Source organism: Capricornis sumatraensis, chromosome 3 (genome assembly GCF_032405125.1).
Source record: "Capricornis sumatraensis isolate serow.1 chromosome 3, serow.2, whole genome shotgun sequence".
Classification (NCBI taxonomy): domain Eukaryota; kingdom Metazoa; phylum Chordata; class Mammalia; order Artiodactyla; family Bovidae; genus Capricornis; species Capricornis sumatraensis.
This window is the reverse complement of record NC_091071.1, coordinates 16808494-16820869: the sequence shown is the minus strand read 5'-3', so window position 1 is coordinate 16820869 and position 12376 is coordinate 16808494. Positions and strand designations below refer to the sequence as shown.

Here is a 12376-nt window from a genome sequence, read left to right as displayed (position 1 = left end):
ATAAATAGAATTTTTAAAAGAAAGAAAGAAATATGACATACCAAAATCTGTGAGATATAGTAAAAGTGGTTCCAGGAGGGAAGTTCATGGCACTACAGGTTTGCCTCAAGAAATAAAAATCCCCAATAAACAACCTAATGTTACACCTAAAGGAACTAGAAAAAGAAGAACAAATGAAGCCCAAAATTAGTAGATGAAGGAAATAATAAAGATCAAAGCAGAAATAAATGAAGTAGAGACTAAAATAAAATAGAAAAAAAATTAGTGAAACTAAGAGCTGATTCTTTGAAAAGACAAATGAAGTTGGGAAACCTTTAGCTAGACTAACCAAGAAAAAAAGAGAGAGAGAGAGAAAGAGCTCAAATAAATAAAATCAGAAATGAAAGAGAAGTTACAACTAATACCACAGAGATACAAAAAGATCATAAGAGACTACTATGAACAATTATACACATAAATTGGACAACCTAGAAGAAATGAACAAATTCCTAGAAACAATCTTCTAAGACTGAATCATGAAGAAATAGAAGAGTTAAATAGACCAATTACTAGTAAGGAGATTGAAACAGTAATCAAAAATCTTCCAACAAACAAAATACCAGGACCAGATAACTTCACTGGTGAAGTCTATAAAACATTCAAAGAAGATTTAATATCTAGTCTTCTCAAATACTTTTAAAAAACTGAAGGGGAGGGAAAACGTTGAAACATTTTATGAAGTCAGCATTATCCTGATAGCAAAACTAGACAAGTACACCACGAAAGAAAGAAAGGAAGGAAGAAAGAAAGAAAATCACAGGCCAGTATCACTGATGAATATATGTGCAGGAATTCTCAACAAATTAGCAAACCTAATCCAACAGTACATTAAAAGGCTCACACACCATGACTAAGTAGGGATTTTTGGATCATAACAAACTGTGGAAAATTCTTAAAGAGATAGGCATACCAGACCACCTTACCTGCCTCCTGAGAAATCTGTATGCAGGTCAAGAGGCAACAGTTAGAACTGGACATAGAACCACAGACTGGTTTCAAATAGGGAAAGGAGTATGTCAAGGTTGTATATTGTCACACTGCTTATTTAACTTATATGCAGAATACATCATGAGAAATGCCAGGCTGGATGAAGCACAAGGTGGAATCAAGATTGCCAGGAGAAATATCAATAATCTCAGATACGCAGATGACACCACCCTTTTGGCAAAATGCAAAGAAGAACTAACATGCCTCTTGATGAAAGTGAAAGAGGAGAGTGAAAAAGCTGGCTTAACACTCAACATTCAGAAAACAAAGATCATGGCATCTGGTCCCATCACTTCATGGGAAATAGATGGGGAAACAATGGAAACAGTGAGAGACTTTATTTTTGGGGGCTCCAAATCACTGCAGATGGTGACTGCAGCCATGAAATTAAAAGACACTTGCTGCTTGGAAGAAAAGCTATGACAAACCTAGATAGCATATTAAAAAGCAGAGACATTACTTTGCCAACAAAGGTCCGTCTAGTCAAAGCTATGGTTTTTCCAGTAGTCACGTATGGATGTGAGAGATAAAGAAAGATATAGAAAGCCGAGTGCCGAAGAATTGATGCTTTTGAAGTGTGGTGTTGGAGAAGACTCTTGAGAGTCTCTTGGACTGCAAGGAGAACCAACCAGTGCATCCTAAGGGAAAACAGTCCTGAATATTCATTGGAAGGACTGATGCTGAAGCTGAAACGCCAATACTTTGGCCACTTGATTTGAAGAACTGATTCATTAGAAAAGACCCTGTTTCTGGACAAGATTGAAGGCAGGAGGAGAACAGGGTGTCAGAGGATGAGATGGTTGGATGGCATCACCAACTCAATGGACATGAGTTTGAGCAAGTTCCGGGAGTTGGTGATGGACAGGGAAGCCTGGTGTGCTATAGTCCGTGGGGTTGCAAAGAGTCAGACACTACTGAGTAACTGAACTGAACCGAACTGAACTGAATTCCAGGGATGCAAAGATGATTCAATATCCACAAATTAATCAATGTGATATAACAGAATGAAAGATAAAAATCATATGATTATCTCAGTAGATGTAAAAAAAATTGCTTTTGACAAAATTCAACATTTACTTAGGATAAAAGTTCTCAACAAGATTGCTATAGAGGGAACATAGCTCAATATAATAAAGACCATATATGAAAAGCTCACAGCTAACATTATACTCAGTGGTGAAAAGCTGAAAATATTTCCTCTGAGAGATCAGGAACAAGACAAGGATACACTCTCACTGCTTTCATTCAACACTGGAAGTCCTAGCCATAGCAATTAGGCAAGAAAGAGAAAAGCATCATCTAAATCAGAACAGAAGAAATAAAAACTGTCACTCTTTGCAGAGGACATGATACTACGTATTGAAATAGAAAACCCTAAAGACTTTATCAAAAAATTGCTACAACTAATAAATGAATTCAGTAAAATTGCAGGATGCAAAGTCTAATATACAGAAATATGTGACATTTCTATATGCTAATAACAAACTAGCAGAAAGAGAAATAAGGAAAATAATCCCACTTATAATGGCATCAAAAAAGACAAAATACTTAAGAATAAATTTAATGAAGGAGGTGAAAGACACTGATGAAAGAAATTAAAGAAGACATAGACACACAAAGGGAAGATATTCCTTGCTCATGGGTTTGAAGAACTAATATTCTTAAAATGTCCATACTACTCAAAGCAATCTATAGATTTAATGCAATCCTTATCAAAATTCCAATGGCATATTTCAAGAACTAGAAGAAATCTAAAACGTGTATGGAGCCACAAAAGATTCCAAATAGTCAAAATAATCTTGAGAAAGAAGAACAAAGCTGGACGTATCATGCTCCCTAGTTTTAAGTTATACTACAAAGCTATAATAATCAAAACAGTATGATACTGATACAAAAAGAGCCACACAAATCAATGGAATAGAATTGAGAGCCCAGAAATAGACCCATGCATATATGGACTATTTGTCAATCAATGACAAAGGAGTAAAGATACAGAATGGGGAAAGGACGGTCTCTGCAATAAATAATGTTGGGAAAACTGGACAGCCACATGCAAAAGGATAGAACTAGGCCACTATATTACACCATACACAAAAATCAACTCAAAATGGATTAAAGACCCGATTTTAAGACCCAAAACCATAAAATTCCTAGAAGAAAATGCAGGCAGTAATCTCAATGACACCAGCCTTAGAGATGTTTTTGTGGCTCTGACTCCAAAGACAAGAGAAACAAAAGCAAAAATAAATAAATGGGACTACATCAATCAACAGAGCTTACATACAGTAAAGGAAACCATCATCAAGATGAAAAGGCAATCTATTGAATAAGAGTTGATATTTGCACATCATATATGTTTTAAGGGGTTACTATCCAGAATATATAAAGGACTCATACAACTCAACAACAAAAACAACAAAAAACAGGTTTAAAAATGGGAAGAGGGCCTAAATAGACATTTTTCCAAAGAAGACATACAGATAACCAACAAGTACATGGAAAGATGCTCAGTATCACTAATTGTCAGGGAACTGCAAATCAAAACCACAAGGAGATACCTCCTCATACCTGTTAGGATGACCACTATCAACAAGACAAGAGAACTAATGTTGGAGAGGATGTGGAGAAAAGGGAATTCTTGTACACTGTTGGTGAGATTGTAAATTTGTATAACCACTATGGCAAACAGTATGGAGATTCCTTAAAATATTAAGAATAGACTGCTATATGACCCAGCTATGCCACTTCTGGGTACTTATCTGAAGAACATGAAAACACTAATTTGAGAAGCTATACACACCCCCATGTTCATTGCAACATTATTTACAAGAGACAAGATAGGAAAAAAAACCTGAGTGTCTGTTGATGAATGAATAAAGCTGCGATATGGTACGTATATACATGGAGTAATATATGTACAATGTAATGTACATGAGTGGACCTTGAGGGTATTATGCTAAGTCAAATAAGTCAGACAGAGAAAGACAAATACTGATGTCTTCACTCATATGTAGACTCTAATAAACAGAATAAAATAAAAACAAATTCACAGATATGGAAAGCAGACTAGTGGTTACCAGAGTGGAAGGTGACTGCAGTGTGGGTGAGATGGACGAAAGTGAAAGTGAAAGTTAAGTCGCTCAGTTGTGTCCGACTCTTTGCGACCCCGTGGACTGTAGCCCACCAGGCTTCTCTGTTCATGGGATTCTCCAGGCAAGAATACTGGAGTGGGTTGCCATTTCCTTCTCCAGGGGATCTTCCTGACCCAGGGATTGAACCCAGGTCTCCTTCATTGCAGGCAGATGCTTTAACCTCTGAGCCACGAGATGGATGAAGGAGGTCACTTTTATGGTAATGGATGGGAGCTAGATTTATGGTGGTGATCACTTTTTTGTGTATACAGATATTGAACCACTATGCTACACACCTGAAAGTTATATGATTATAAAAAGAAAAGAAAATGTGAGGTTTAAGTCATTGTCCCCAGATCACACAACCAATAAGGGCTGGAGCAGGATTTAAGGCCAGGCAGCCCTGCTGGCTTCCGCAGTGTCTCAGCAGTAAAGAACCTGCCTGCAATGCAAGAGATGCCGGACACTCGAGTTCAGTCCCTGCGTCAGGAAGATTCCCTGGAGGAGGGCATGGCAACCCACTCCAGTATTCTTGGTGGGAAAATTCAGTGGACCAGAGGAGCCTGGCGGGCTACAGTCCATGGGGCACAGAGTCAGACATGACTGAAGTGACTGAACATCACATACAGCCCGGCTCCAACATCCACGCTTCATGCTACTACCCTTCAGCGCCCTGCTTGCCCTGCTGTCATCAGCCACCTGCCCCCAGAAGACTTAAGCAATTCTAAGCTTTACTGGTAAACAGACCTGGAGAACCGCTGGGAGTTATGAGGTGATGGGCATTTTTCTAACTTGTCCACGATCAGAAGACTTTGTCTCACTTTAATTTCCTTCCAGGCATTTTTTCACTGCTTAGCTCAACACACATTAAGAACTGAGCTCTTGAGATTTCATGCTTGTTAAGCTGGTCGTGCTAAAAAGGAGAGTTGCTTAGAAATTTTAAATTACTCATTACATAGAGCCAAATCCCACAGCCATGCCCTTCAGGAAAGGTTCGGGTCGAGCCCTCCAACAGTGCTTGTAGAATGAAGGGCTGCCCAAGTTCCTCCCTGGGGCTGGAATCCTTCTGTCATCATAAGACAGAGCCTGGAAATCCTTTTGTCCAACAAAGTATCTCATTGTAAGGATATCTGCATTTTGGAAACGTCTTTATCGGGGCTCAGTTAGCTACAGATGAATGAAATCTCATCAGTCCAGTTTGAGCAGTAACGAGGTGTTATTTGAGAAGCCTCTGGCCCTGCAAAGACAGGAAGCATCACATGGGATTGAAAGGAGGAGCCAGAAAGCCAGGAGGCACCAAGGATGCTTCTCCTAAACTCTCCAGGGCTGCTGGGCCCTCTCTCTGCCGCTCTGCAGGTCCATTTTCCCTCACTGTTCCTCCTGAGATCAGTTTTCTCAACTCTGTGCAAATAGCAGGAAGTGGCCTTGCAGTCTCTCTCTCTGACATGAGTGAAGTGAAGTGAAATTTGCTCAGTCATGTCCAATTTGCAACCCCATGGACTATACAGTCCATGGAATTCTCCAGGCCAGAATACAGGAATGGGTAGCCTTTCCCTTCTCCTGGGGATCTTCTCAACCCAGGGATTGAACCCAGGTCTCCCGCATTGCAGGTGGATTCTTTACCAGCTGAGCCAAAAGGGAAACCCCAATTCCAAAGACTCACGGCAGAAGCTGATTGGTTGGCTTAGGTCAGATGTCCACTTCTTGTCCTATCAGCTATGGCTATCCACCTAGAATAAATGTGGCTCTGTTGCATCTCACTATGTGCTTTTGCACTTCCCCTTTTAGTAGCAATTAGTGCCTACCTCAGGGTTTCCCTAGTGGCTCAGCTGGTAAAGAATCCACCTGCAATGCGGGAGACCTGGGTTTGATCCCTGGGTTGGGAAGACCCCCTGGAGAAGGGAAAGGCTACCCATGCCAATATTCTTGCCGGGAAAATCCCTTGGACAGAGGACACTGGAGGGCTACGCTCCATGCAGTCGCAGAGTCAGACATGACTGAGCAACTAACACTTCATAGTGGTTTTTATAAAGTGAAGTTCAGAACTTTGCCGTTCATATTAATCTCCACCAAGGAATAGTTTTGAACCTTCAGTCCCGTCATCTCATATTGCTCCCTCCCAAACCGTGTTGACTGCAGATGAAAGCAGTAGCTTTCTGTTGTCCGTTCAGATCTGTGGGGAGGAATGTTGACGGACAGGACAAAGCACTGATCCCAGCAGTTGCCTGACTCCCAAGGTTAACAAGTCGCCTGTCCTACCGCAAACAGAGGGAAACTTGGCCCCAGCCTGCTGTCACATCTGAGAGGTCCAGGGCGAAGCCTGCACCTCTCCACTTTTGAAACCCAGAGCGTGCCTCTCTAGGGGAGAGTGGGTCAGAAAGCAGACACGGGATGAAAGCCAAGTCCTGCCTTTCTCGCACACCCCAGCAGAGAAAGGCACGCTGAGTCCCTGACACACATGACTTTCGGTGCTTTCTCCTTCCGTGCCCTTGAAGACCAGCCCAGCCCATTCATTTCAGTCAGTGGAAATCAAATCACAATAAACTGAGGTGGTGACGATCCATATGGAAGTTCCTTGTGCCAGATGTTAAGCCTCACGCCTGGAGGCAAGGATGGGAGGGACTCCTGGGGTCTTGTTAATGACAGATGAGAAGTGGAGGGTGGTGAAGAGGTGCAGGACTGACAGGTGGAGGGGGGAGTCCCTCGGCCTCCAGCCCTGAGCACAGCGGGGAACGTGATAGTGGTGCCAAGCCCCCATCCCTTTACTGAGATACACCTAGGAGCATGTCCAGGCCCCAGTTCTGTGCCAGGCCCTGGGATGCAGCAGGGGAGAGAGCAGAGAAGGCCTCTCCCAGAAGGAGGGTGTCTAGAAGAGCCAGTGTAGTGGGTCCCTGGGGCAAGAGCGTTCCTGGCAGAAGGGCGCCATGAGGGCAAAGTCTCTGAGGCCAGGAGAGACTTGTATGGGTGGAAGGAAAGGCTGGCATGGTTGGAGTGGGATGCTCATGGAGAAAAGGGTGGGAGGTGAGGCTGGAGAAGTCAGCTGAGGTTGGGGGTTGGGGGGTCACACTCAGGGCCCTGGGGGCACAGTGAGGAGTTAGATTTTCTTTATTCTCAGTATTGCAGAGAAAAGTGTTAGTTGCTCACTCATGTCCAACTCTTTGAGACCCCATGGACTGTAGCCCACCAGGCTCCTCCGTCCATGGAATTCTCCAGGCAAGAATAGTAAAGTGGGTTGCCTTTCCCTTCTCCAGGGGATCTTCCTGACCCAGGGATTGAAACCAGGTCTCCCACTTTGCAGGCAGATTCTTTACCATCTGAATCACTGGTATAGTAGGGATAATGCCAATTAAAGGATTTGGTCAACTCCACTTTAGATATCTAGAGGTGGAAGTGACAGAGTGGACATGTCTGGGTGTTCCAAGGGATTGTGGGAATTAGAACATGGTACCCCAGGGAGAGAGGCCAAAACCTGGCTTATGACAGTGAGCGGGGCTTGCACGGGAGCCAGGAGCTGGATAAAGACAGTGCTGGGGGAGAACAGAGAGAGGCCAGAACCTGGCTTATGACAGTGAGCGGGGCTTGCACGGGAGCCAGGAGCTGGATGAAGGGAGTGTTGGGAGAGGACAGGAGGGGGTTGAGGCGTTCTGGTGCAGCCAGAGTTAGAGCACCAGGAGGAGCGGAGGGTACTGTGGCACAGAGAGAGGCGCAGTTGGCAGGGGAGGGCGGAGAACCAGGAAGAGATGTCTCCTGAGCAGGTGGAGGGGCACCTACCTTGACTGGGACATCAAACAGGGACAGAGGACCGAGAAGGATTGTGTGCTTGGAGTCATTGTGTACTTGGATAAAGTTGCTTCAGTGGAGGGGTGGTGGGAATTCTAAGACTCTTATGGATGCAAGGGACAGAAATCCACCAGGGGTTTGGCTTCAGGCATGGCTGGATCCAGGGGATCATATAAGTGTCATCAGGACTCTGTAGCTCTCAGTTCATATCCACCCGCTTCATTCTCAGCCACGTTCTCCCCTCCCCACAACGTAGCCAGTGGCCACTCCATCCCTCTATCCAACCAGCTCACAGTGCATGCGCGCGTGCTAAGTCGCTTCAGTCACGTGCGACGCTTTGCGACCCCACGGACTGTAGTCCACCAGGCTCCTCCATGGCATTCTCTGAGCAAGAATACTGGAGTGGGTTGCCATGCCCTCTTCCAGGAGACCTTCGTGACCCAGGGAGGGAACCTGGGTCTCTTATGTCTCCTACATCAGCAGGCCCATTCTTTACCACTAGTACTTCCTAGGAAGCAGCACCAATTTAAAGAGAGCCTTCTCCTTCCACATAGTTCCTTTCATGAACCCATCTTGGAAAGGTGTTGTCAGCATTCACCTAAACTGCATGGCCTAAAAGTACAGGGTACCCAAAGAAAAGTCGGGATTTTTGTACCGACGAGGAGAAGTGGAGCTTGAGGTTGCAAAAAGCAACAGCTCTGCACAGAGGAGCCGGGTTACAGGGGGTAAAGCGAGGGTGGGGGTCACGAGGATGCAGTGTCTGCAATGAAAGGAGGGAGAAAATAGGACGGCAGTTGGAGGGAGCCACAAGATCAGGTCAGCTTCCTTTTTCTTTCAGGTAGGAGAGATTTATGCGTGTCTGCAGGCAGAGAGAGGGGAGATGCCAGTGGGGAAGGAGTGATTGAAGATTCTAGAGAGAGGAGATAATTGATGGAGTCAGGCCCCCTAGGAGACAGGCAGAAAATGGAGTACAGGGCACAGGACGAGATGAAAGGAGAGAAAACAGAATGCCAGGGTCGTCAGCTGCTGTTTGTCCAGAATGACACCCTTAGGTGTCAGTTAGCCATGGCTTGCTGGATGCACATGCCTGGGCTTTACTGTCCTACAAGGGGGAGGGCACGGCCTTCGGAGCCACCCCCTGAGGGCCAGGCCCCTGTTCTCCACATGCTCCGGACATAAACTCAGCTCTTGGAATCAATTTCATCACAAGTAGAAGTAAATTCCTTACCTTGTAGTATACCCGGGTCGTTTGGCTTTTTTAATAGAATTTTGTCCTTGATTATAAAAATAATACACATAGGGAACTTAGAAGAGAAGGTGTCAAAGAAGAAAGTTCAAGTCTTTCCTATTCCCCAGCCAGGAATGATATTAACACGTTGGGACATGGTGCCCACACGAGAGGCCGCATCTGAAATGGCATTTCTGGCTTCCCCTCGCCCCCCTCACGTAACATTCTTTCACAAGCCTTCCACCTGCCATTCGGCAGCCTTTGAAAAACTCCGTTAGGGTCATGTGGCCGTGACAGCTTCCAGATCAGACCCTGGGGTTGCTGACTCAGACGCCACAGGCAGCCGCATCGCTTTGGGTCGGGTGAGTTTCTGAAGTGGAGATGACTTCCGGCAAAGGTTCTCCCACAACCAGGGAGTGTTCCCTTGATTTGCATAGTCGCTGCATTTTTTAAAAATCCAAAGTATATCGAAAAGATACTTGTCTCTTTGTAAAACAACAATGTTCCAGACTCGGGTGACCACAGACAGTTTTTTTTACCAACCTGAATGGTGCCTGAGACAGGCGACCAGATTCTGTGCCTGGACCATTCCTAGTCACATCCCTGGCTCCGCCCTTCAAGGGCCAGCGGGCACTGAGACAGCCAAGAGCATCACACCACCCACTGGGGAAGAGTCGGGGGAAGAGAGAGGGAATTTGGGGCCAACAGGTACACACTGCCATCTTTAAAATGGATAACCAACAAGGACCTACTGTATAGCACAATGAACTCTCCTCAAAGTTATATGGCAGCCTGGATGGGAGAGGAGTTTGGGGGAGAATGGATATATGTATATGTATAGCTGAGTCCCTTTGGGGTTCATTTGGAACTATCACAACATTGTAAATTGGCTGTGTTGTTGTTTAATTGCTAAGTTGTATCCAACTCTTTGCGACCCCGTGGACAGTAGCCCACCAGGTTCCTCTGTCCATGGGATTTTCCAGGCAAGCGTACTGGAGTGGTTTGCCATTTCCTTCTCCAGGGGATCTTCCCGACCCAGGAATCAAACCCATGTCTTCTGCATTGCAGGTGGGTTTTTTACCACTGAGCCCATGTTAATTGGCTATGCGTCCATGCTAAGTCAGTTCAGTTGTGTGCAACTCTTATGAACTGTAGCCGCCAGGCTCCTCTGTCCATGGGGATTCTCTAGGCAAGAATACTAGACTGGGTTGCCATGCCCTCCTCCAGGGGATCTTCCTGACCCAGAGGTCGAACCCTCATCTCATGTCTTCTGCATGGGTGGGCGGGTTCTTTACTGCTAGCGCCACCTGGGAATTGGCTATACTCCAATATAAAAAAGTTTTTAAAAAAACACCCACGGTTTCTAGAATATGCCCCTGAGGGTGACCCCCACGCAGCTGAGAGCCACCAGATGAGACAATGTTTAAGGGTCCCCACTGCCTCATGCACCACTAATGGAGTTTCACCCCTCCTGTGTGCTTCCTTCCAGAAGACACCTGGTCCACCCGGATGCCGCCACGGCCCCGGTGGCACAGCGAGCAGGAACACACCTTGCACGAATCGTGGGACTCCCTCACGGCCTTCGACCGCTCCCACCGGGGACGCATCTCCAACATGGAATTCCAGGGCGACATCCTGGACGAGTTTCTGCAGCAGCAGAAAAGCAGCCGGCAGAGCGACCAGCCACCCCCCTGGAAGGAGGGGAAGCCGGAGCCCATGAAAGGGCAGGACCACGGCTCCCCCGAGACAGACGACGGGGGTGACTTCAAAATCCCCGTCCTGCCCTATGGACAGCACCTGGTCATCGACATCAAGTCCACATGGGGGGACAGGCACTACGTTGGCCTCAACGGGATAGAAATATTCAGTTCCAAGGGGGAACCAGTGAGAATCGAGAACATTCAAGCCGACCCCCCGGACATCAATATCTTACCGGCCTACGGGAGAGACCCCCGGGTGGTCAGCAACCTCATCGATGGGGTAAACAGGACGCAGGACGACATGCACGTCTGGCTGGCCCCCTTCACGCCGGGCAAGTCCCACTCCATCTCCATGGACTTCATGCAGCCTTGCCAGGTCGCCCTGATCAGGATCTGGAATTACAATAAATCACGGATCCATTCTTTCCGGGGCGTGAAGGACATCACGATGCTGTTAGACGCGCAATGCATCTTTAAGGGAGAAATCGCCAAGGCCTCTGGAACCCTAACGGGAGGTACGATATGGCTGTAAGAGTGTTCTCGAAGCCCCTACCCACTACTTGCTGAAGCTCTGAGGAGAAACTAAATTTAGTGGCTGGCCAGGGACAGATAGGTCCCTCTGCTTTCCTAGACCTGGCCCTCTCCTTGCCTTTTACAGCGGGGTGTGCAAGAGCTGGCCTTACTGAGGTGCCTGCTCTGGGTACCAGCCTTGCTCAGCTTCCTAGGGCCTGAGTCTGACAAGGGGATTCCTTCCACAAGTGACTGATGGAGAGAGTGTTCTCGGGAGAATCTGTAGGGCAGGGAAGGGTGTAGGATGTGGAAGGGTAGGAAGAGAAGCTAGGAAGGAAGCTTTTTCAAGGGAAGCCCAGCCTCACCCTGATCCCAAGGGGAGCTCAGGAGTGTAAATTTCAGGATCTGTCCTGCCTGACAGCAAAGCAGCAAGGCTTTGGAACCCCCAGGCTCCCCTGGTTGGGGACATAACTCCCACACCCTTCCAAGCAAGGCCCCCTGCAAGGACCAGCAAAAGATCTGTGTGGAGCACCAGCAGGATCAGCTTCAGTGCCTCACCGGTGCCTGTGCAACATCCCTTATTTCACGACAGATCACAGTGATCCTCATTAGACTGTGCTAAGGCGCTCAGCTGTGTCCGATTCTTTAGGACCCCCTGGACCATAGCCCGCCAGGCTCCTCTGTCCATGGGATTCTCCAGGCAAGAATACTCGAGTGGGTTGCCATGCCCTTCTCCAGGGAATCTTCCCAAACCAGGGATGGAACCCGGGTTTCCCGCATTGCAGGCAGATTCTTTACTGTCTGAGCCCCCAGGGAAGCTGCCCTCACTAGCTTAGGTGCCTTCATTAAATCTGTATGGTTCTTACAATCCGTGAATTCCATTTGCAAAGATGTAAAGAAGAATAAGGCTCAGTTACTCAAATCAAGACCTGTTAGTGGGTTGGGATTTTCCTAGCCCAAAGATTGATAGATTTAGGTTCCCAATCTGCTCCTCGTTGTGA

At 46.5% G+C, this 12376-nt stretch overlaps 1 protein-coding gene across 1 annotated transcript in view; it reads left to right on the top strand.

The window, feature by feature from the left end:
* Nucleotides 1-12376, top strand: part of KATNIP (katanin interacting protein) — a 171414-nt gene that overhangs the window by 129675 nt on the left and 29363 nt on the right. Inside the window, exon 15 of the mRNA XM_068968387.1 lies at nucleotides 10655-11380. Within this exon, the coding sequence (XP_068824488.1) occupies nucleotides 10655-11380 (726 nt within the window). The remainder of the gene's footprint in view (nucleotides 1-10654; nucleotides 11381-12376) is intronic.